Source organism: Haemorhous mexicanus, chromosome 27 (genome assembly GCF_027477595.1).
Source record: "Haemorhous mexicanus isolate bHaeMex1 chromosome 27, bHaeMex1.pri, whole genome shotgun sequence".
NCBI lineage: Eukaryota > Metazoa > Chordata > Aves > Passeriformes > Fringillidae > Haemorhous > Haemorhous mexicanus.
The window spans coordinates 3,607,487-3,631,619 of NC_082367.1; the positions used below are offsets into that span (position 1 = coordinate 3,607,487).

The 24,133-nt window shown below is 57.2% G+C and overlaps 2 protein-coding genes across 5 annotated transcripts; both read left to right on the plus strand.

Moving 5' to 3' along the window:
* The first annotated feature begins 8,018 nt into the window (after positions 1-8,018).
* CSF3R (colony stimulating factor 3 receptor) lies at positions 8,019-14,725 on the plus strand. Of its 3 annotated transcripts, none has more exons than XM_059868489.1 (16): positions 8,019-8,176; positions 8,971-9,066; positions 9,343-9,642; positions 9,718-9,841; positions 9,916-10,085; positions 10,784-10,938; positions 11,116-11,275; positions 11,826-11,908; positions 11,997-12,210; positions 12,369-12,557; positions 12,774-12,875; positions 13,135-13,281; positions 13,481-13,621; positions 13,753-13,843; positions 13,989-14,070; positions 14,167-14,725. In XM_059868489.1, the coding sequence occupies exons 2-16, from the start codon at positions 8,997-8,999 to the stop codon at positions 14,548-14,550; spliced, it is 2,412 nt and encodes an 803-aa protein (XP_059724472.1). In that variant the 5' UTR covers positions 8,019-8,176; positions 8,971-8,996; the 3' UTR covers positions 14,551-14,725. The 3 variants fall into 3 exon arrangements, with proteins under 3 accessions (XP_059724472.1, XP_059724474.1, XP_059724473.1); XM_059868490.1 differs by having other exon boundaries at positions 8,021-8,176; positions 8,879-9,066; XM_059868491.1 differs by lacking the exon at positions 12,369-12,557.
* Positions 14,726-15,065: 340 nt separating this feature from the next.
* Positions 15,066-22,950, plus strand: MRPS15 (mitochondrial ribosomal protein S15). 2 transcript variants are annotated; one of them, XM_059868512.1, is made up of 8 exons: positions 15,066-15,203; positions 16,993-17,055; positions 17,635-17,710; positions 18,401-18,449; positions 18,958-19,042; positions 20,305-20,363; positions 21,801-21,992; positions 22,765-22,950. In XM_059868512.1, the coding sequence occupies exons 1-8, from the start codon at positions 15,128-15,130 to the stop codon at positions 22,903-22,905; spliced, it is 741 nt and encodes a 246-aa protein (XP_059724495.1). In that variant the 5' UTR covers positions 15,066-15,127; the 3' UTR covers positions 22,906-22,950. The 2 variants fall into 2 exon arrangements, with proteins under 2 accessions (XP_059724495.1, XP_059724496.1); XM_059868513.1 differs by lacking the exons at positions 18,958-19,042; positions 20,305-20,363 and having other exon boundaries at positions 15,100-15,203.
* Positions 22,951-24,133: the final 1,183 nt, after the last annotated feature.

Here is a 24,133-nt window from a genome sequence, read left to right on the forward strand (position 1 = left end):
CATGCTAAACCCGTGGGTTTGGCTCAGTGTTCCCTGCTTTCAGAAGCCCCAGCCCCTGGGAACCCACAGGGGCTCCTGGCTGGAATGCCCATGCCTGGATCTCCTGCCTCTCCTCAGAAGGTAATTATGCCCTACTGGGCTCTGCAAAATTCATGGCTATAAATGTCTCCACACGAGCAAGGTGCTGTAACTCATGAGGAATCAAATGCCAAAATGCTGCTGAGGAAGAGCCGGAAAGAGCTTTAATTGCCCCAATGAATCAGTGTCATCCCAGGCTTCCCAGGCACCACCAGCCCTGCTGGCAGCCTGGCCTGGGGATGTTTCCAGAAGTGTGGATCCCCCTGCCAGCTCCCACCCCTGGAAGTGCAGCCTCAGTCCTGTGCAGGGCCAGACCTTGCTCCCAGTTTTCCCCCAAAATCTCTCCTGGACCCAAGAGCAGGATCTCCACGTCTCCAGGAAGGAAAGCAGAGGATGATCAGGGCCTGGGGAGCTGCAGGGACACCCCAGCACTGCCAGCTGCCAACGTGGGATAACTATCCCATAACTCTGCTGCTGCAGGGGAGTGGTGATGAGTGAGAACAGGCTCAGGGCTGTGTCAGGAGCTGCGCAGGGGCTGCCCTGAGCTGAGCTCTCTGGAAGGTGCCAGTCTGCTGGGTGAGGGAGCCTGGACTCGCTGCGTTCACATGGGAGCTGCCACCCACCTGAAGCATTGCCTGTAGGACCTCACACTGGTTTGGGTTGGAAAGGGCCTTAAAACCAATCTCATGCCACCCCCTGCCATGGGCAGGGACACCTCCCACCATGCCAGGGTGCTCCAAGCCCTGTCCAGCCTGGCCTTGAACAATGGGGCAGCCACAGCTCCTCTGGGCAGCCTGTGCCAGGGCCACACCACCCTTCCAGGAAAGAATTTTTTCCCAAAATCTAGTCTAAACCTGTTATCCTTCAATTTAAAACCATATTTCTGGTGACCTCAGCTCTATCCTCAGCTCAGGGCTGACTTGCCAAGGGATCCAAGCACAGCAGCTGGCACTGGCACTGCTCCTGCTGCCATTGCCACAGCGTGGGTCCTGTGGGCTCCCAGTGGTCAGTGTGGTTCACAACCTGTTTAAAACTGAACTCCCTGGGAACTTGTTATTCCAGGGATTGCAGCCATTAAGGGCTTGTTAATATTTATGAAATAATTAATAGATGCACCTCTGTTCTTTAATAACTCATGTAAAGTTGTGCTGGAGAAGGCAGTACTGGGTGTTCTGCTCAGAGCAGCTCAGAGCAGGAGGAGCCTTTAATTATGCATTAAACACACACAGATTTATTGCACAAAGTTATGAAAAACAAAGGCATTTAATTCAAGAAATAACGAGGCAAGTTCTGCTACCTAGAGAGCCATGTTAACGAGGCAACTGGCTGTGGAACTCTGCTCCAAGGAAAAACATTTACAGGGGCCTGGCCCCGTGGTGGTGAGCTGGCTCTTTATGTGGGACATTGAGTGCTCAGCAGGGCAGGGAAGGGCAGGCAGGGCCACCCCAGGGCACACACACCATGTTTTCTGGGAGCTTTCCCACTGCCAGCTCCTCTCCATGAGCCCAGGATGTTCCTCTGCTCCAGGGATGGCTGTGCAGGTGAAAAATACCAGTCACTTGTTTTTAAAATTTTAAAAGTTTAATGATAATAAAATGGTTATTAAAATAGCAATATAATTAGAGTAATAATAATTTGGACAATTTGGATTAGGACAATATGAGACAATAGAAACAAAAAGTTACAGATGTCCAGGTACCTCTTTCTGGGCAAAATAAGCCCAAAAAAGGACACACTTTAACAGAGGATTAACCCTTAAAAGCAACAGCCTGTTGCATATTCATACACCTCATCCAAGATGCATAAATTCCATTCAAACACAGGATTCTGTCTGGGCAGGGTCAGCTTCTTCCTCTGAATCCTGATGGCATCTTCAGGGCTGAGCAAGGCAGGAAGTTCGTTTCATCTCATAATGGGGCAATAAATTCTCTTTCTCTGAAAGATTCAAGTGTCCTGTGGCTGCTCTCTCAGTGTGAGTCCTTTCTTTAAAAAAAGTACCCTACATAGCACAGTTTCTATTTCAACATTTTGTTATAACCTAAAACTACATTTAACACACTACTTAAGAAAATTAACAGAGCATAACTTTCTAACGTAACACATATAAAATTCATTTTAATATATGCAAAATGCCAATCATAAATACACATTTTTCACACCCCCCATGCAGGCTGAGGGTCTCTGGAGTGGCACTGGAGGCCCTGGTGACAGCACACACACAAACTGCTGGCCAAACCACGATCCGTATTTTCAATTTTCCAAAAGATTATGTTTTCATCGTCAAAGATGTTGTCTGCTGCTTTTTGACCTGAATAAAGTGAAAGACAATAGAATCCAGATGAAATTTATATCCACATTAATCTTACCCAGCCTGGTGCTGCTTCCAGGTGCTGCAGCAGGAGCGGATCCAGTTGCAATCAGGTGCCCACCTGGGTCTGAGTGATTCCCACTCTGATTTAACAGGATTAAATGCTGCTGTAAAATGCAGCTGGTCCCACTGCAGGGAGCACAGCTTCCCCCTGGCAGGGGGCTGGAAAAGCTCAGGGGGATGTTTTCCACCAGAAACATCCATGGCAGGGGAGGGGTGTGACCCTGTCACCTCCAGACATCAGAAGGTGACAGTGGGGTTGTCATGGCAGCTCTGCTCCAGGCTGGGCCATGCAGCTGCTGCCAGCTGGGCAGGGTGATGCTGTGCCCAACAGGATGATGCTGTGCCCTGCAGGATTCTGCTCTGCCCAGTGGGGACACAGTCCCAAGCTGCCCCAAGGGAAATAAAGGTTGGATATTAGGAAAAAGTTTTTTACAGAAAGGGTGATAAAGTTCTGGAATGTTCTGCCTGGGGAGGTGGTGGAGTCACCATCCCTGAGTTTAAAACAAGCCTGGATGTGGCACTGGGTGCCAGGGTTGAGTTGAGGTGTTGGGGCTGGGCTGGACTGGATGATCTTGAAGGTTTCTTCCAACCCAGTGATTCTGGGAATTCTGGGAATGATGCTGTGATGAGGGGATGATGCTGTGCCCAGCAGGATGATGCTGTGCCCAGCAGGATTCTGTTCTGCCCAGCAGGATGATGCTGTGGTGAGGGGATGATGCTGTGCCCAGCAGGATGATGCTGTGCCCAGCAGGATTCTGTTCTGCCCAGAAGGATGATGCTGTGTTGAGGGGATGATGCTGCACCGAGCAGGATGGTGCTGTGCCCAGCAGGATGTCGCTGTGCTGAGCAGGATTATGCCACCTCAGCGTTTGGACAGCCACTTCCAGCCCGATTTTGGCAGCAGGGGCAGCTGCCGGGAGCCCACGGCGGGGGCCAACCCGCCCACCTCGGCCAGCAGAGAGCATTCACTTTGCTTTGTATCTCCTCCTGCAATTTGCATTTCAAAGCCTGTCGTGTGCTGCCTGTGTCCCCGGACAGCTCTTGTGCAGCCACAGGAGCTCCAGGCCAAGGTGAGGGCCACTCACAGCCCTCACAGACACAAATCCCTGCCAGGGACAGGCTGGATCCCCCAAGCCAGATCCCAGAGCCAGGCGTGGTGGGGGTCCAGCTGTAGCAGGAGAGCAGTGGGGGAAGGAGAGGGAGAAATTGGATTCAGAGGCAGCAAATGCAGCTCCCCAGAATGGATGTACATTTTCATTATACACTGAGTAATTGGTGGTAATACAAGAGATATGGGCAGTATCATTATAGACCAGGCTGTGCTGGAGATGGATTATCATCATCTGTCATTATCTGGGCTTCCTTGTGGCTGCTAAAATTGTAGAACATGATTTTAATAACCCTGGAAGGCAAGAATCATTTTTCTTTTGTCACTTAACAACTTGGCCTCATTCACTGATACCTTTAAATAAGAAGGGGGGATTAATTTCTAGTGGGATAAATGCAGACCTGGTTGTTTCCTCCTCTCTTCATTTGCAAAGGGGCCCCCTTCCATGCCTGACAGCTTTCAAGGAAATTGCAGATAATGGGGACAGGATGTCAGCGTGGAGCAGGGGCCACAGGATCACCCAGAGACAGGTGGTGGTGCTGACACAGTGCCAGCCCTGGAGGGGGTGGTACTGACCCTGTGCCCCCCAGGAAGGGCACTGATGGCACTGGGAACTACAGCCTGAGGCTCAGGGAGTTTTGCCCAGGAGATTTGGGCAGTCTCAGAGCCATCAGGGCGGTGCAGGCACCCCAACCTTCAGTCCCACCTAGCAGGGCACAGACACAGAGCCAGGGGATTGTGTCACTCCTGACCCCCCTGGACACTGTCCGGCTCATTTGGGGATGTTTCATCTGTCACTCCTCTTGGCCATGGAAAAAGCCAGCAGCAGGAGAGGGACAAATCAAATTACAAGGCAGCTAATGAAAATAACGGGGAATAAAGCACTTCTGGAGGCTGCTTGGTTGGATTCCTATTTCCCTGTGTCACTGGGTTCAAGCAGGGATGTTTATAACCTCACGAGGACATTTCATTGCCTTTGTGATTAGCTCAATTGACCGTGGATTTTTGCTCTCCCAGATTTTGCCCCTGGAAGAGGAGCAGTGCCAGCTCCAAGACACATTCCTGTCCCGCAGCTCCAGCTCCCCTGTGCCTTCCAGGGGCCTGGCACTGGCAGCATGCCCCAGAGTGACATGGATGGGGAATGCAGGGGGTCTCCACAGCCCAGATGGGGGGTTCATTCAGCAGCAGCAAGGGGGGAGCACTTGGGAGAGCTTTGCCCCTTTTCCATGCAATGCTCCAGCCACGAGCAGCTGTCAGTGCCTGCCTGGGCTGGCGGCTACCTGCAACTATTGACTCTGAGTAAATAATCCCCAGGTATCCTTTTCTCCTGATAAAAGCTGGGTTTTTTCTATTATTGTCAGAGGTGTTTATTAGAGCAGAAAAATAATAGTGCTTTGCTTGCAGCCTGATTGCTGGGAAGTGACGGGAGTGGCCAGGCAGCCCCGAGAGCTGGGATCAGAGTCAGAGCTGCTGCCTGGCACCACGGGCACAGCCAGTGAGGGGCTGTGCTGGGGGGGTGAGAAGCCCCTGCCCAGGTGGTTTGATGAGAGGCAGCATCAAAGGGAAATTTCTTTTCAGCAATAGCAGAAGGAGGAGATGCTTCACAAATCTGAGCTCTGGAGTGACTCAGCAGAAAAGAGCAGGAATTTCCAGGAATATGAGGGGTGAGAGGCTGGTGCAGGGCTCAGCCAGAGCTCATGGGGAGGTTCCTCTGCCACAAATATCTGTGCAACAGAGGCAGGAATTTAAGGACAGGAAAGTTCCTAGTGGTGCCATGGAGGATCTCTCCCTCTTGCCCATGCACCCTGTCAAACCACTCTGCCGAGCTGGAGCTGCAGCCCCCTGGCACCACTTTGGCATCTCGCAGAGCAGAGATGAATAATGGCAGCACATCCCACCCCTCCTCCCCTCCCCATGCCCATCAGGGCCTCCCCGGATCTGCCACGCAGAAATTAATCCTCCTGCCTCATTAATTGCAGGAATGTGTCGGGAGCTGTTCAAGGTCAGCCTCCAGGACCCCTGCCATCAATCCTCTCCAAATTGCAGCTGCCTCGCTGGGGAGGAGCTGGCAGTGGCACAGCAGGGACAGGCACTGGGGACATCTCTGGTGTTGGGGTGACCAGAGCCTGCAGACACAGGAGGGTCCTGCATGGGTGTCCCAGGAGTGGCTCCAAGCATGGGCTTCTGTCCCAGGAGTGGCCCCATGCTGGCAGGGTACCCATGTCCCCCTGTCCCCTGGTGATGCCATCCAGAGCCAAGGATCCTCTCCTGACCACCTCTGCCCACTTGATGGGGAGCCCTCTGCTCCCTCCTCATTGCTGATGGCTGAGCAAGGGGGCAGCCTGAACTAATTGCATTTTACCCAGCTCTCCTCACCCATTAGAGACTGCAGAAGCTTTTACACTTGGATCTTGCACCTTACATGCCTGTTCTATTTTTTTAGGGAATGAAAAGAAGAAAGGGAAAATCCCTTTAGGGGAGCTGGGCTTTGCTGCCTGCAGAGCTGCTACACACCAGGAATGTACTTGATTCTGTTTAAGAGCAATGATCCACCCAGCAGGGATGGAATCAGAGGCACTGGGAACAGAGAGGTTGCTGAGAGGTCCTGAGCACCAAATGTGGGGCTGCTGCCTGTGGACTGCAACCAGAGCTGCCCACAGGGTCTGGCCATGCCCAAGGGCTGCTGCCCAGTGCCTTCAGTGCCCATCCCACACACTGCAACCAGGAAAAACCCCACAGTTGCTTCCCCTTTCCACCTTCCCCCTTGCCTGATGGCCTCAGCCTTGGGAGGCTCTTCTGTCACCAACTGGGAGCCACTGCCCCACCACTCACCCCAAAACTGCTTTGTGAGCATCCACCCTCCCTCCAAACTGTGTCCTGCTGTCCTGCACCACGGCTGTGCCACCTGCACCGTGGGACCCTCTGGCACCCAGCTAGCTCTCACACCCCGGCAGCCCCCTCCCCACGGATCCCCCTGCCCCAGCCCCTCTGCCAGGCTGGGACACACGGCTCAGGATCCCTACAGGGCTGGCACTCTGCACCCTGCCTCGTACTCCTGTCCCACGGCAGGGACGGGATCTGGGAGCTTGTGAGCGTGACTCAGAGCCGAAGGGGAACCGAGAGCGCTGACAGGGGGCACGGCACGTCTGCTCCATCCCCGCTCCCGGGGGGCTCTCCCGGCACATTGCCGCGCTCGGAGCCTCCTGGGACGAGCCTTTCCCCGCGGAGCAGGGCGAGGCGAGCCCGAGGACAGGGGTGGGCTGGTGAGGGATGCAAAATTCCCTCCCCACGCCGGATCCCAGCCTGCGGCGGGGCCCCACCGGCGGCGGGCGCTTGCCGGTGTCCAGCTGGGTGTTTGCAGCGCTACGCCCTCGGTTCCCACGGAGATGCCCAGGTCGCCATGGCTACCCACGGATATTCCTGCTCGGCTGGTAAACAGCCCGCACGGCACCGGCTTCCGTCCCGGAGTGCTGGGGGTTGCTACACCCCAGGGAAATGTTGCGAGGGCAGCTCCCCCGGACCGGGCAGGCGGTGGGCATCGGCCCCGTGCCCCAGCCCAGGCTGCTGAGCCTCCACTCCACTCCCACCAGCAGCCTGACCCGTTACAAGCAGGGCAGATTTGGGGGAAAGTGCCCTTGCTTGGACTGTCGGGGTTGTGAGGTCGGTGGTGAGAGCCCCAGGCCATCCCCTCCGGGTCTGCAGGAGGCAACGCCAGATCTCCCCACGCTGGTCTCCCACCACAGGGACACACCCTGCTCCCAGGGCGCTGCTCTGGCCCCCCAGATTTTGGCAGTGCTGGCCCATGCGAGCCCTGTAGCGTGGAGATGAAACCCCGCCCCAAGCCAGGGTAAACAGCTCTTTGCACAACAGCCGCCGTGGTTGCGAAGGCTGTGAGTGTGGGAGGGTTGAGCAAACCTCTGTTTACCCCCATGCCAGCCCCATCCCACCAGACGGGGTGGGCACAGCAGCTCGGCACGGCCCCAGGCAAGGAGCTGTGAAATAACACGGGTTAAGGGTCAGAACTGGGAGATACTGGTGGGAACATCATGTCACGGGTTGCCCTTGTGGGCTGCTCACCCTGGGCCAAGCTGGACTATGTGGACGTGGACATGGACACAGGTGTGGGGATGCGAGCTGGTCCCAGGTGGCATCACACAGCTGGGTTTGCCTCCTGCCCCTTGAGTTGTTCATTCCCTGGCCCATGGCCTCCTGCCACTTCCCCCAGCGTCCCTCTGCCGTGTCCCCCAGCCCAGCAGGGTGTCCCCAGGGCAGCTGCAGTGAGGAACTGTCTGTGCCTCATCCAGGCCGTGCCAAGCCCAGCCCTGGAGCAGACAGGGTGGAGGCCGGGCACTGCCGGGGTGCCCGCGCCCCCTGGGCTTTCCTGCCTGCGGCGAGCGAGGAGGGGGTCGCAGACTTCAGGGAAGTGTTTTGCAATCACCTTCTTCACAGCGTCACAGCAACTAACGGCCCTGGTTTTGAGGAACTAACGGGAAAAGCAGCATGTTAGCAAACACTCCGAGCACGGCCAGCCGCCGGCCGCCGGAGCCCCGCGCTCGGGGCGGGCGGTGAGCGGCTCCCGGGCACGCCGGACACAGAGGACAGGGAGGGATGGAGGCGAGGTAGGGATGGAGGTGGGGTAGGGGTGGGTGCCACTCAGGTCCCACTGAGCAGCATCTGGTCTGGGGCTGCTCTGCTCGTCCCCTGCCTGGGACAGCCACACGTGCCGAGTGCCCAGGGGTGGCCGCTGTCCCACACTCGAGTGCTTTGCCTCCCTCTGGATGTTGGCTTGGGGGCTGAGGAGCTGCGGGCACCCGGAGCTGGGCACAGTGTGGGCAGCCCCTCCTGGACCACGAACGTGTCTGGGACACATTCGGTGCAGGGGATCCGGCCAGGGGCAGAGGCAGCCACCGCTCCCAGGGCCATTCCCAGCAGCAGGCAGGGGACAGCCGGGAGGGGCGTGGGCAGGACCCCGCAGCCCCGGCCAGTCCCGCTCTGCTGCTGTCGGTCATTCGCTTCCCTCTCCCAGCTTATCGCCCTCCGCCCTCACCCGCCCTCAAACCGCAAATCTCTGCCCGGCAGCGGCTGGAGATAGTGGAGATAAAATCAGCCCGTGCCTGCGGCCGGGCACAGGGTGCTGTGTCCGGGATGGGGCGCGGGGCCGGGACGGTGAGGGCGGTGCGGGGGGACCCGCGTTCCGGGGTCTCTCCGCTGCGCTTCCCACGCCGGCGGCTGTGGCGGCGCGGGCGGCGAGCCGGGGGCGGAGGTGTCAGAAGGGCTGAGGGAAGGGCTGACGCTGACAGCGAAAGGACATTCTGCTCCAGGAAGAGCCGGTGACAATGGAGCCCGGCTCCTTCAGCCCACCTCGCCCCCAGCCCTTGCCGACCCCCAGGACAAGCCGCTTTCTCCGATCCAGGTGATGCCAAAGCCACGGAGGAGACCATGGCCAGGCGCGGTGCTGGGACGCCCTTCCTGCGGCAGCTCTCCCTGCTCCTGCTGCTCCACCTGGGCGGTGAGTGCGGGGTCCATCCTGTCCCTTGGCGCAGGCACACCATCCCCAGCAGCCTGTGCCCTGGCCGGGGCCCCGGGGCAGGCAGGAACGGCGGGCACGGGCAGGATGGGGCCTGGCACGTGCCCGTGCCTTGCCCAACGCTCGGCTCTTCCTCTCCAGAGTGGGGGGCCCATCTAAGGGAAGAGGCTCGTCCCTGTGTCCTGCCTGGGCGCTGAGGAGCTGAGATGGGTTTGTCACAGCTGTGCCCAGGTTGTGACATGTTTTTCCTGCCCGCAGGGACACTGGGCTGCGCCTCGGTGACTGTGAGCCCCCCCATTGTGCCCCTGGGCTCGGCTGTCACGGCATCCTGCACCGTCCAGAGAGAGCTCTGCCAAGGCTTGGAGCCGGGGAGGGTCCGGATCAGCTGGATGCTGGACAACAAGCCTGTGGCTGGGAGCCAGCGCCAGGGTCCAGGGGGCACAGAGGTGTCCAACCTCACCCTGCCCCGCTTCAACCACACCCAGGCCAGGCTGTTCTGCTGTGTGGAGTGGAATGGGACCAAGCAGCGCGTTGGCATGGCCGAGATCAGGGCAGGCTGTAAGTCTGCTGCCACTACGGGTTGCCCTCCTCTCCAGCAGGGACGGGCACTTGCTCAGGCTCTTTCTCCCCCAGACCCTCCTGCAAAGCCCCTCAACCTCAGCTGCATCCTGAACCTTGGTGACTATGGGCTGACGTGCCAATGGCAGCAGGGAACCGACAGCCACCTCCCCACCAGCGTCGTGCTGAAATGCATGGGGTAAGTCCCGGGACCATGATCCCCTGCCAAACCCCACAGCAAGGACCCTGAGCCCACTGCCCTGTCTGCTGCAGGAGCAGAGCCCAGGCAGTGACGGGCTGCACCCCGCGAGGAGGGCACAGCCACTGCACGGTGCCACGCCGGCTGCTGCAGCTGTACCGGCAAATGGAGATCTGGGTGTCTGCCACCAACGCCCTGGGCACGGCCGAGTCCGAGCACCTCCGCATCGACCCCATGGACGTGGGTGAGTGACAGCACACAGGTCAGGGGCCAGGGAAGCTCGTCAGCGGTGACAGAGGTATTAAAGTGACATTAAAGCACGTGGGGCCCTGAGGTCCCATTTTACGGGCAGGTTCCGTGATGAATGTCCTGCCGGGATGAATCGGTGCCAGCGCCGCGCTGCAGAGCGAGCAGCACACACGGCGGGTTATGAGCTGCCAGTTGACCTGCTGCACTCCACAGCTCCTGCAGCAATTGATTACCCATTTATTCAGCAGCTCTATTAATAATGGATCCTGTGCCTATAAACTATTTATAAAAGGAGCCTTCCCAGATGGAGAGACCTACCCGCCCTGATCTGGGGCTGGGGAAGGGCTGCCCAGGAACCAGCTGAGCTCTCCTGTGGCTGTGCCACAGACTCACCCCCGAGCAGACCCAAACGTGGGGTGTTCCAGGCACCAGGCCCCATGGAATCTGTTTTCTCTGCATAGGCATTAATGCAGAGCTGTGCCAGTATTGCATTACTCCATCCCAAGCAGGGGCACACACCAGCTTCTGTCCCTTGCCACCAGCCATTCTCCTAAATGTTTTGGGGTGGTTTCCCCCATTTCTTGCCTCAGCACCCTGGCTGCAGCTCCTGCACTAACAACAGGCACATGTGAGGTCATAGCTCTGGGCACTGCCCACCACACACCTCTCCAACTCTCCCCTGCCCTTCTACAGCCAAGCTGGACCCCCCAACCCTGCAGAGCATCCAGTCCATCCCCTTCCAGACCGACTGCATTGCCCTGGCCTGGGATGTGGCATGGGGCACAGAGCACATGGAGCTGCAGTGTGAGCTGCGCTACCGGGCACCCGAGGACCCTGCCTGGGCCCTGGTGAGTGCTGCTGGGGCAGGGGGGCCGGGCAGGAGCCAGGACCCTCCCTCTGCTCCAAGCAGTGGAAGCGGAAGGGTCCCCATGTGAGTGGGACCTCAAGGTGTCCCCCGAGCCCACAGCAGGGCCAGCCCCTGCCCGAGGCAGGAGCCAGCACAGCCCTCGTTTGGCTGCCCCCAGGTCACCGGCATCATGGGCCAGGCGGGCACGGCGCAGCGCTGCGGTTTCCTCTTCGGCACGCTGTACCGCTTCCAGATGCGCTGCCGGCGCAGCTCAGCCTCGGCACTGGCCTCCTGGAGCGAGTGGAGCCCGGGCAGGAACTACACCACCCACGAGAAGGGTGAGTGTCAGTCACCTGGGGGGGGTGCCCTCTGCCCGAGCAGGTGGCACAGTGCTGGGGACACACAGCATGGTGCTGGGGACACATGGCACAGTGCTGGGGACACAGGGCACAGTGCCAGGGGCACAGGGCACAGCGCTGGGGCACAGGGCACAGCACTGGAGGCACAGGGCACAGCGCTGGGGGCACAGGGCACAGCACTGGAGGCACAGTGCACAGCACTGGGGGCACAGGGCACAGTGCTGGGGACACATTGCAGAGCATTGGGGACACAGGGTACAGGACTGGAGACATAGGGCACAGCGCTGGGGGCACATGGCACAGCGCTGGGGGCACAGGGCACAGGACTGAAGACATAGGGCACAGTGCTGGGGACACAGGGCACAGCGCTGGGGGCACAGGGCACAGTGCTGGGGACCCAGGGCACAGCGCTGGGGACACAGGGCACAGTGCTGGGGGCACAGGGCACAGCGCTGGGGGCACAGGGCACAGTGCTGGGGGCACAGCCACACAGGCCCCTCTCAGCGTCTCCCACCTTGTCCTGTTGCAGCCCCCACAGGGAAGCTGGATGCTTGGTGGGGAGCTCAGCCAGCCAGGGCCAGGGGGAGGCTGGAGGTGCAGCTGCGCTGGAAGGTGAGCAGGGGGTCAGGGGGCATTGCCTGGGGGGCATTGCCTGAGGTCCCCGCAGGTACTGACACCCACCCACCCTGCCCACACCCAGGCCCCACAGCAGCGGGAGGCCAACGGGCGAGTGCTGGGCTACCGCGTGAGCCTGAGCCCCCGGAGGAGGGGCAGGGACCCCCCCACCATCTGCAACACCACCCACACCCAGTGCAACTTCTCGGTGCCCACGGCGACCAGGAGGGTCTATCTCTCAGCCTACAACGCTGCCGGCGAGTCAGCACCGACCGAGGTGATCCTCCTGGAGAGGACAGGTGAGGGCAGTGCCCGAAACCTCCGCGTGTGCCCCGGGGCTCTGCTCGCCCCGAGCAGGCTGCACAGCCAGGGCAAGGAGAGGGCAGACTCCAAACCCAGGTGCATAGCGGGAGAGGTGCTCTCCTCTCCCGCCATCCTGGCTGCTTGTCCCACGCAGGTCAGCCCCTGGCTGGGCTGCGGGCTGTGCCCGGGGGCGAGCGCAGCCTCTGGGTGCACTGGGAGGCACCGCTGGCCCCAGTGACCGCCTACATCCTGGAGTGGCAGCGGGTGGCAGCAGAGCCTGGGCACTGCAGCGCGTGCTGGCAGATGGAGCGTGACGGGGCAGCCACCACAGCCCTTATCCAGGGTAAGGGGGGCTGCCAGGGGGCCCTGACCCTCTGGTCAGCTGTCCCAAAGGGCTGGCACCCATCCTGACCAAACCAGGACCCAGCCCTTCTGCCAGCACACTCCCCACCCTCTTTCTTTCCTCTGGATCCACCCCGAGAGTGGGTGGGCTGGTGCCATGGTTCTGGGCAGTCTCAGCAATGCCTGAGCTCCCAGCCCCCTCTGCTCTCCATTGCAGATGGCATCGAGCCTTTCCAGCGCTACAACATCTCACTGTACCCCCTCTACAAGGGCACTGTCGGGGTGCCCGTCCACACCACAGCCTACTCCCAGCAGAAGGGTACGTGGGAAGGGTGCCCCACCACCTGGACTTGGCCTTTCCAAAAGGAGGAACCACCTCTTCCCCATGTACCCCACATCCAGGGGCTGTACCAAGGAGCTCAGCTTGGGGGGCTGGATTAGTCTCATCTCTGAGTGAGCTCTCAGCCCTGCTACAGCATGGGCACCCGCACCTTGGGAGTGGGACCCCCCCCATCAGTTCCCACCCGAGGCAGTGGCTCTGCTCAGCACTTGGTCCCCCCTTGTCCTGCTCTTTTCAGCACCATCCCATGCCCCCAAGCTTCACCTGAAGAGGATCAGCAAGTCAGAGGCCGAGCTTTGCTGGGAGCCACTGCCAGTGGAGGTGCAGAATGGCTTCATCACCAGCTACACCATCTTCTGGGCCAGCAGCATCACCAACATGGCCAGTGAGTCCTGCCCCCAGCACCACTGACCTGGCCCTGTGTCCCACCTCAATATTCTGGGTGGAGATATCAGGAGCCCCTGTGTCCTTCTCAGAGGGTCAGGGAGTTTTGTGGGTCCCTCACAGGGCTCCCTGCCAGCAGAGCCCTGAGTGCTGGGCAGGTGGGGGCACTCTGCCACACCAACAGCCCCGTGTGTCCCCAGGTGCCACCGTGAATCCTTCCCTCAGCTCCTTTGCCATCCGGGGGCTGAAGCCATCGACCCTGTACAAGGTGCACATCATGGCATCCACGGCTGCTGGCAGCACCAATGGCACCAGCCTGACCCTGGTGACCACAGTGCTGGGTGAGGGCTCCGGCCAGCCGGGGCAGGGGGACATGGGAGGGGACCTGCAGCCCCTGGTCCTGCCCAGCCTCGTGGCACACACAGCTGGCAGCGCCCACTGCAGCTCCCTGTGACCCTGTCCCTCTTCCCAGATGACACAGAGATCCAGTTCCTCTTCCTGAGCCTTGGGCTGGTCTTTGTGGGGCTCATGGTGTTGGTCATCTGCTTCCAGAAGAACGAGCGGTGAGTGGCAGAGCCCTGCCCAGGCTGGGGTGCCGGTGGGACAGGGTGGCCTTGGAGAGCTGGCATCCCTCCGGGAGCCAGTCCAGCACTGAGGCCACCCATTCCAGCCCGCCTCGCTGAGTCCCCTCATCCCCGTGGTCCCCAGGATGAAGGAGCAGCTCTGGCCCAGCGTCCCCGACCCTGCCAACAGCAGCCTGGGCAAGTGGGTGCCGACAGCGGTGCCACAGGTGAGAGCTGCTCCCCCGGTGCCCACCCAGCACGTGGCCCCCGGGAGGGACAGCAGGGACAGCTGGCACCGCCCGTGACCTCCCGCTGCTCCCCAGGAGCCGCTCCAGCTCCTCGCCTCGAGGGAACCCGGCCCTGCCGCCATCTCCACGGTCACTGTGCTGGAAGGGGAACCGGGCAAGCAGCAGGGCAAGGAGCACCCCGCCCTGGCCGCCGCCGCCCCGGCGCTGCCGCGGCCCTACGTGCGGCAGGAGGGTCCCGGGGAGCCGGTGCAGTACGCGCGGGTGGGCGGCGCGGGGTACCGGGGGCAGCGGCTGCTCCCCGAGCCCGCTCCCCGCTTCTACGAGAACCTGCGGGGCCGCGGGGACGGCGGCGGCGGGGGGGACTGGACGTTCCTGGAGGAGCCCCCCGCCACCTTCCCGCTGCTGCAGGGGCTCCGCCTGGGCGGGGCCGAGGAGCTGCACGAGTGCCGGGCGGAGTAGCGCGGGATGGAGCCGGGCAGCGACACCGGCTCCGCCAGCGGGAGCCCCGGCGTGCGGGGTCCACCCGCGGGGCTCCAGCCGCAGCTCGGGACGCTGCCCGGCTCCACCCCGCTCGGTTTGCGTGTCCCCTCCCGACCGCCTCCCTCCGAAATAAACGGGAACGGGCTGAGAACAACCCGGGCGTCTCTGCGGGAAGGGAACGGAGACAGGGATGGGGACAGGGGCGGGAACCGGGACCGAGACCGGACCAGGACGGGGACGGGACCGAGGCAGGGATGGAGATGGATGGGGATGGGGATGGGGATGGCACTGAAACGGGGACAGGACGGGGATCGGGACTGGGACAGGGATGGAGATGGAGATGGAGACGGGACCTGGATGGGCACGGGGACCGGGACGAGGATGGGGACAGTTAGGGGAGCGGGAGGGGTCCGGGACTGGGACAGGGGAGGGGACCAGGATCCTGGACGGCCATCGACGCGCTCGGCGTTCGCTCCCTCCGTCCTGTCTCGCCGCTCGGCAGTCGCGCCTGGGCAAGATGGCGGCGCCCATGGCGGCGTGTCGGTGAGCGCGGGCCATGCTGGCGCTGCTGGGCCGCGGCCTGGCCGGGCCCGCCCGTGCCGGGGCCGCCGTTCTGGGCAGGGCACAGCCCGGTGAGCGGCACGTGGGGCTCGGGAGGCCGCTGGAAGGGCGGGTGGAAAGGGAAGCGGACCCCGCTGGAGGAATTGGGAGCGGCCGGGGCCGCGGTGGCAGCTGAGGGTGCGGGGAAAGGGCGGTCTCGGGGGTGGCCGGGGGTCCTCAGGGGGTCACACACCGGGCTCGTGGTCTGTCCTCTCTGAAACGAGACGGGGCACCGGGTGACCTTGGGGGTACCCGGGGTGCGGGGGTCCCTCGGAACAGCGGGGCCAACGGGGGTGGCCGAGGCGGGCCCGGGCGAGCGGCCTGAAGCGGGTCCTGATCCCAGCAGTAGGGCCCTGAACGAGCGGCTGGAAGAGTTTGTTCTTGAAAGGTCAAAGAATGACCGAGTCCCGGCTGATGATGAATATTCGCATCTGTGTCACACAAAGGTTGTCCCCAGGTGTCACTGCCCCTGAGCTCTGACAGTGTGGTGGCCCAGAGCAGCCCGTCCACGTCACTAATGAGATTAATTAATCAGTTAATTCAGCAGTTTGAATCCTCTAAATGATCACATTTGCCCGGGGGAGCCCTCACACTGCTCAGTGTGTGCAGTCAGCCCTGCTGCTCCAGCCCTGGCATTTGCCCACTCTCAGGCAGCACAGCTTGATTTGTGTTAGCAGTGTGTGAGAGCCATCCTGAGCCACCCCACACCTCTGGGACTAAAGGTCTGCCTGGGCACTGATCACCCAGAGTGTGTTAGCACTGTGTGAGAGCCACCTTGAGCCACCCCAAACACCTCTGGAACTAAAGGTCTGCCTGGGCACTGATCACCCAGAGTGTGTTAGCACCGTGTGAGAGCCACCCTGAGCCACCCCACACCTCTGGGACTAAAGGTCAGCCTGGGCACTGATCACCCAAAGTCTGTGTTAGCAGTGTGTGAGAGCCACCCTGAGCCACCCCAAACACCTCTGGGACTAAAGGTCTGCCTGGGCACTGATCACCCAGAGTGTGTTAGCACCGTGTGAGAGCCACCCTGGGCCACCCCACACCTCTGGGACTAAAGGTCTGCCTGGGCACTGATCACCCAGAGTCTGTGTTAGCAGTGTGTGAGAGCCACCCTGAGCCACCCCAAACACCTCTGGGACTAAAGGTCTGCCTGGGCACTGATCACCCAGAGTCTGTGTTAGCCCCGTGTGAGAGCCATCCTGAGCCACCCCACACCTTTGGAACTAAAGATCTGCCTGGGCACTGATCACCCAGAGTCTGTGTTAGCAGTGTGTGAGAGCCACCCTGGGCCACCCCACACCTCTGGGACTAAAGGTCTGCCTGGGCACTGATCACCCAGTGTGTGTTAGCAGTGTGTGAGAGCCACTCTGAGCCACCCCACACCTCTGGGACTAAAGGTCTGCCTGGGCACTGATCACCCAGAGTCTGTGTTAGCAGTGTGTGAGAGCCACCCTGGGCCACCCCACACCTCTGGGACTAAAGGTCTGCCTGGGCACTGATCACCCAGAGTGTGTTAGCACCGTGTGAGAGCCACCCTGAGCCACCCCACACCTCTGGGACTAAAGGTCTGCCTGGGCACTGATCACCCAGAGTGTGTTAGCACTGTGTGAGAGGCACCCTGAGCCACCCCAAACACCTCTGGGACTAAAGGTCTGCCTGGGCATTGATCACCCAGAGGCTCAGTGCTCTGACCCCACACACCCAGCAGTGTTTGACTGTACAGAGAAGTGCACAGTACAGAGCATTGACTGGACTGTACAGAATATTTGAGTGGAGGAGTGCACACCTGTCTGAATCCTTTCTGTCTCTCCCACCCAGGCTGCAGTCCTGTGCTCCAGGCAGCCAGGGGCTATGCCAGACCTGTGACCAAGAAGAGGAAAGGTATGTCAGCATCCACAGGAGCAGTGTTTTGCTGTTGGCATGCTCAGAGCTGTACTTTAATGGCACAGGAATAATTCCAGAAATAGTTCCTTGCAAGTTCAGGAGTTACTTAGAAGATTCCCCTCCTCCTGAGTGTGGGGATATGAACAATTGTCAGTAGCAGGAGATCTGTGAGGGTGGGCAGGCCCTGGCACAGGGTGCCCAGAGCAGCTGTGGCTGCCCCTTGATCCCTGTAAGTGCCCAAGGCCAGGCTGGACAGGGCCTGGAGCACCTGGGACAGTGGAAGGTGTCCCTGTCATGGCAGGGAGTGGAATCAGATGGGCTTTAAAGTCCCTTCCAGCCACAACTCTTTTGGTATTTTGTGATCTCTGAGCTCAGTGGATTGTTGTAAATACATGTACACCATATTGCAAATCCAGAGTGCTGAAGGGAAGAGACTGAACCTATTTTTGCCACTCAGTTCTGCCCTCTTGGCTGGATCTGCTCAGTTCTTGTTTGGAGCACAAAGCCAGTTTCCTTCAGAACATGTCAGAGCTCTGACTTTGTCCTGCTCTTCCTCCAATGTTTCTCTCTCTATAGACACCCCCAGCCATCTGGATGACCTTCCTCCCAGCATGCTGAAGAAGGATTATGCCAATCTCCCAATCATGAACAGGTATGGACAGGGAGAGGGAGTGGCTGCTCTCTCCAGGGGTTTGTACCTTACAAATAAGGTGTGTGGAAGCTGGCACCTGCTCACTAATTGGTTATTAATGGGCACAAAAATGGCAAAGTCAGTCTGGAATCAAATTTACAGACACAGACAGTGGTCAGTGCTGGTTGCCCACATCCTCTGTGGGCTTTGTAGTCCATAAGAAAAAAAAAAAAAAAAGGAGGAAATAATCTTGAAATACTAGAAACAGCCATCTTGCAAATAATCTGTGCCTGTCTTGAACTCAAGTGATGGAGAATGTCATTAAACAACTCCACGTGAATTCAGCTGCTGCCAGATTTGGGCTCTGGGGCTCAGCACCGTGGTGCTCTGATGCAGAACTGCTCGTGTGTGGTGCAGGGAGGGCCCCCAGTGGCCCAACTGTGACTTTCACTCCTCTCTGAAGGAACCAGCCTTAAAATTAAATATTTTTGCAGTAAAACTACTTTATACTCCTGTAATCTGAGCCATGATTTTGCTTAGGAAAGTGAGCACCTGTTTATGGCTACCAGGTTTGGCAAGAGGAGTGTCCCTGTAAATTTGTAGAGGTAATTAAAGCTGAGAAAAAGGAGTGTGTTCTGAGAATCTGAGTTAATTTCTGTTGTTACATAGAATTGGTTTTGGTTTATAAGCTAATTTGCCATCTCCTTGCAGTGTGGATGATGTGGTGAAACGGCTGCTGTCCCTGGAAATGGCAAGTCAGGTCAGTGTCATTCTGCTTGCTGAAATAAAACAGATTTAATGAACACCTTCATGTGAGACTTGTCTGTGTTGTTAAATATCTTTCACTTGCTGTATTTCTAAGTGACTGTAAACATGGGGTGATGAAATACAGTGTAAATCTGGTTTGCTCTTTAAATTTATCACACTAAATTTGTAACAATTGCATATTAAATTGAGAGAAGTATCCAGGGGTGACAGGGCACTGAGCTGTTCTGCTGCTGCTCATGGCTGACCCCCTGTGTTCTAGAAACCATTGCACTGGACAGCAGATGTCCTTCAAGTTATTTTTACTTTCCATATGCCCAGAAAACAAACAGGTAGGAAAGTGGCACAAAGATCTCCACGCCATTCCTCTATGCTTGCCACTTCAGCTTAAAAGGATGTAGAAGCACTGAGTGGAGGTCTGAATTGCAAAGCCTTTATCTGGGTGCTTGGGAAGGGAGCTGAGTGTTCTGGGACAGTGACAAGCTCTTTTCTGTGCCCCACAGAGGGAGAAGTTGAAAGTAAAGACACAGCAGCTGGTGGAGAAGGTCAGGAGGTCTCCCAATGACAATGGCTCCTTTGAGGTGCAAGGCAAGTTAAAAAAGGGAGGGGTATTGTTGGCAGATGAAACCTCTCTGCTTCTATTCAGCTGTTCCCACCCCAGCACTTCCAGTTTGCTGTAGAATTCAGGAGAGTCTCCTCCAGGAGAGCTGCTGAGGGGCAGGTAGCCTGCAGGATGCCCTGCAGGGCTGCTCCAAGTCTGGAAATGTTGCAGAGGCTGCTGGGGTGCTTCCAAATTCCTGCTCCACATCCACCCTCCAAAGGCACTGTGTGCATTATTCTGCTTGGAGTGCTTCTGTGACTGAAGCACTGAGCTGCAGCTGTTACCAAAATGAACCAAGTTCAGCCACAAAACCCAAATGTTTCTCTGCATCAGAGAGCTGTGGCTGAGGCACAGTGGGGACAATGCAGGGACAAAGGCAATGTTGCACTGACCAACACTGACAACTCCTTTGTCATCAGCAAAGCCCTTCAGTGCCTCAGGATGCCACCAGCCCCTCCCTCCAGAGCCTGAAATCCCAAAGACCTGGCTGCTGCCTTTGGAAAAAAACCCTTTTATTGCTGTCTGCTCCCCCAGAGCTTAAATCCCGTGAGGTGAAATAAACATCAAATCTCTGGAAACTGAATGAGTGCTAGAGGAATAAATGCACAGATTAATTTATATCATGTGTTGCTAAAACCTTACCCTCTAATTAAGCAGCCTCGTAACAATCACAGCCCTGCAGGATGTGTGTTCTTGTTTGTTGTGCTCTGTGCAGTGGGCAGGGGCTGCTTTGGGCAGTGTTTGCTGTGGGCAGGAGCTGCTTTGGGCAGTGTTTGCTGTGGGCAGTGCTCGTTGTGGGCAGTGTTTTGTTGAGGACACAGTTTTGCTGTGGGCAGTGGTTTTTGTGCTGCTGTGGGCAGTGTTTGTTCTGCTGCTGTGGGCACTGTTTTGTTATGGGCACTGTTTTGCCATGGGCAGTGTTTGCTGTGGGCACTGTTTTGTTATGGGCACTGTTTTGCCATGGGCAGTGTTTGCTGTGGACAGTGTTCTGTTTTGGGCACTGTTTTGCCATGGGCAGTGTTTGCTGTGGGCACTGTTTTGTTTTGGGCACTGTTTTGCCATGGGCAGTGTTTGCTGTGGGCACTGTTTTGTTTTGGGCACTGTTTTGCCATGGGCAGCACCTGCTATGCTGCTGTGGATCCCTGCAGGGGCAGCAGTGCTCAGCTGGCAGCTTGAGGCAAGGCAGATGATCCTGGATCACCTGGGAAAGCTGCTGCTCTCACACAGCTTCTCTCTCTGTCCTCTGCAGTTGCTATTTTGACTGCCAAGATTCGCACGCTCGAGGAGCACCTCCAGAGGCACCCCAAGGTAACTCAGGGATCTCAGCCCACAGCTGCTCAGGTGGTTTTCTCAGTTTATAACGAAAGGAGTTTAATCCTAGGGATTATGGCTTTCCTAAGGAGGTTTATGAAATAGTTACAGCTGCTGCCTGGTGCCAGTGTGGGGAGCTGCTGGCTCAGGCACAGCTGGATTCTCGCCCACTCTGCTCTGTGTTCTGGGTTGTTACTGTAGTGGAGGAAACAGCTGAGCAGATTCCTTTGGGCAGACTTGAGCTTCATTTCTCCTTGCTGCAGATGTGGCTTCACCCCTTAGTTTGGACTAGTTAATGATTGCAGCTGCAGTAATAAACAAAGAGCAAAATCTGTGCTTGTTCTGCTCATGGAAATGTTTGGTGGACAACACTGTGTCAATGTCCCACTCCCCTGCCTGCAGCTACCCGGGTTCAGGTCCAAATTTGAGACATCTTACCTGAATTTGTGTTCATAAAATAGATATCAAAGATTCTTTATGCTGGGCAAAAGGTGGGAAATGGATTGGTAACTGCATTCTAAAGAAGTGAATAATTGTTACTCATGAAAACTTGAAAGGTACAAGAGAACAGAATTGAGCTTTTTACTACAAGCCACCAGAAGCTGTACCAAGTGTTGAAGTTGGACCTTTTGGAATTCCTTGGCTGAATTTTTTACATAAATCACTTGTATAGGGCAGAGGGAGGGATCCTGTGAGGGATTGCCCTGACTGGTGTGGCTCAGGCTACTCTTGTGCCCTTCCAAAGAACAGCCAGACAGTCAGAGCCAAGTCACAGATTATTTTCATATTTAATTTCTGGCAAAACAAAGGGAAATGCTTCTATTATCCTGAAGCAGCACACTTCAGGAGAAGCAGGTTTTAGCCAGAAGACCTTCCCTGCAGCTTTGGCACAGCCTGAAACTGTACAGAAGCTGAAAATAGTCTTCAGGGAAGGTGAAGGTGCAGCCATGGAAGGGAGAAAGCAATTCCAGTGCAAAGTAAATTACATCTCCTTGGATCAGCTTGTGCTGACCTGATGTACTCGCAGCATCTGCCAAGAGAAATTGTTCTAAGACTCTGTCCTTAACCTTATCATTGCCCTTCAGCCAAAATCTGCTCTGTTCTCAGTAATTTACTGAGAACAATCTGCTGTGGCATTCACTTTTTCTGGAAAAATCCCTTTGCCCAGGATTTCTCTCCTGGGAAGCTGAGAAGCCTCAGAGAACAAGAAAAACAATAGTCATCTCATTTGCTTCTCCTGTGTTGTGCTCATGTGGAATGTGTTTGGAGATTGTTTACCAACAGGTGCATGTTCTCAGCTTCCCAGCAGAAAAAAATCTTGGCGAAGGGATTTTTCAGAAAATATGACAGCAACACATCATTCCTTCCTCCATCTGGGAGCAAGGCAAATACAATAACCTGCCTGCAGTGGAGTGAATTGTGGGTGCTTTGCAGGACAAAAGGAACCGCAGGTTCATGCTGATGGGTCTGGACAGGAGGAGGAAGATGCTGGGCTACCTGCGCCGGGTCAACTACAGCACCTTTGAGAACACCTGCACCCAGCTGGGCATCCAGTACAGCCCCCCCCAGCCCTACACCCGCCACCTCACCAAGCGCTGGATGGTCAAGAAGGCTTTGTGCATCAAGGTATGGAGCAGAGAAAACCCCTCTGTAAAAGTGTGGGAAATGGGTTTTGTGGTGTTCACGTTTTCTGGAGAAATCCCTTTGGTCAAGAAGGCTTTGTGCATCAAGGTATGGAGCAGAGGAAACCCCTCTGTAAAAGTGTGGGACATGGGTTTTGTGGTGTTCATGTTTTCTGGAGAAATCCCTTTGGTCAAGAAGGCTTTGTGCATCAAGGTATGGAGCAGAGAAAACCCCTCTGTAAAAGTGTGGGAAATGGGTTTTGTGGTGTTCACGTTTTCTGGAGAAATCCCTTTGGTCAAGAAGGCTTTGTGCATCAAGGTATGGAGCAGAGGAAACCCCTCTGTAAAAGTGTGGGAAATGGGTTTTGTAGCATTCACATTTTCTGGAGAAATCCCTTTGGTCAAGAAGGCTTTGTGCATCAAGGTATGGAGCAGAGAAAACCCCTCTGTAAAAGTGTGGGAAATGGGTTTTGTGGTGTTCACGTTTTCTGGAGAAATCCCTTTGGTCAAGAAGGCTTTGTGCATCAAGGTATGGAGCAGGCTGCAGAGGGAAAATCCCCTCTGTAAAAGTGTGGGCTCAGAAGTCTTTTCCAACCTGAAAGATTCAGTGATTGACTGGGTGGCTGTAACAGAATAATCTCGGATGGTTTCCTGGAGCAAGGAAGGCACAGAAGGAGGATTTGATCTGGCTCCTGCTGGAACCACTTTGCCTGCAGCAGACAGCCTGGGCAGCAGCTCTGCAGGCAGCTTTATCTCTCTCCCTTCTGCTTCTACAGGTGTTCCAGGAGAAGCAGAAGCTGCAAGCAGCTGAGAGACTGAAGAAGAGGAGAGAGTGGCAGGCGAGAGTAAAGGCTGCACGGGAACAGCGGGAGAAGCAGGTGCAGGAGAAGCAGGTACAGGAGGGGACACCTGTGTAGTGGCACAGCCAGGCTGACAATAAACTCCTGCTCAAAGACCTGAAACCTCTTTGCTCGTGTGGTGTGGTCTGTGCCATTCTGAGCACCTGGGAAGGGCAGCTGGTGGTTTGAGTGGTTTAGAAGTTTCATTTCAGGCTGAGTGCTGGGCAGGTCTGTCTGTGAGAGGAACTGGGGGCTCCAGCATTACCCTGCGGGTCTGTCCGTGGGAACAGCTCAAGGGCTGCCTGTGCCCTGTCAGCACAGCCAGTCCAGGGCTTTGTGCTGCCACATCTTCTTAGATATTTATAAACTGAAACTTAAAACATTTAGATCAGACATAATGAATGAATTCTTCCCTGTGAGGGTGGGCAGGCCCTGGCACAGGGTGCCCAGAGCATCTGTGGCTGCCCCTGGATCCCTGGAAGTGTTCAAGACCAGGCTGGACAGGGCTTGGAGCAGCCTGGGACAGTGGAAGGTGTCCCTACCATGGCAGGGGTGGCACTGGGTGGGCTTTAAAGTCCTTTCCAACCCAAACCATTCTTCAGTGCACTGAGGTCGTGCTTGTGCGCTGGGATGATCCACACGGGGACTGGGGTGGTGGCACAGGGACAGGGACAATGCACACGTGCACCAGGGATGATGCACACATGGATCAGGACCGTGCACACAACTCACACCAGGAGGATGCTCATTCACACCGGGATGATGCACACACTCAGATCACGATGATGCACACACTCAGACCGGGACGATTCTCGCTCACACCAGGATGATGCACACACGGATGACGATGATGCACACACTCAGATCACGATGATGCACACTCAGACCGGAACGATGCTCGCTCACACCGGGATGATGCACACATGGATCGGGATGATGCACACACTGAGATCACGATGATGCACACACACACCAGAACGATGCTCGCTCACACCGGGATGATGCACACACTCAGATCACGATGATGCACACTCAGACCGGGACGATGCTCGCTCACACCGGGATGATGCACACATGGATCACGATGATGCACACTCAGACCGGGACGATGCTCGCTCACACCGGGATGATGCACACATGGATCACGATGATGCACACTCAGACCGGGACGATGCTCGCTCACACCGGGATGATGCACACATAGATCACGATGATGCACACTCAGACCGGAACGATGCTCGCTCACACCGGGATGATGCACACATAGATCACGATGATGCATACACTCAGATCACGATGATGCACA

Coding starts and splice junctions, on each gene's coding strand:
- CSF3R (XM_059868489.1), top strand. CDS start 8,997: ATGGCCAGGCGCGGTGCTGGGACGCCCTTCCTGCGGCAGCTCTCCCTG. Junction 12,211..12,368: donor GATCCTCCTGGAGAGGACAG/GTGAGGGCAGTG, acceptor TGTCCCACGCAG/GTCAGCCCCTGGCTGGGCTG. Junction 13,844..13,988: donor TGCTTCCAGAAGAACGAGCG/GTGAGTGGCAGA, acceptor CGTGGTCCCCAG/GATGAAGGAGCAGCTCTGGC.
- MRPS15 (XM_059868512.1), top strand. CDS start 15,128: ATGCTGGCGCTGCTGGGCCGCGGCCTGGCCGGGCCCGCCCGTGCCGGG. Junction 18,450..18,957: donor CCCTGGAAATGGCAAGTCAG/GTCAGTGTCATT, acceptor TGTGCCCCACAG/AGGGAGAAGTTGAAAGTAAA. Junction 19,043..20,304: donor TGGCTCCTTTGAGGTGCAAG/GCAAGTTAAAAA, acceptor TGTCCTCTGCAG/TTGCTATTTTGACTGCCAAG.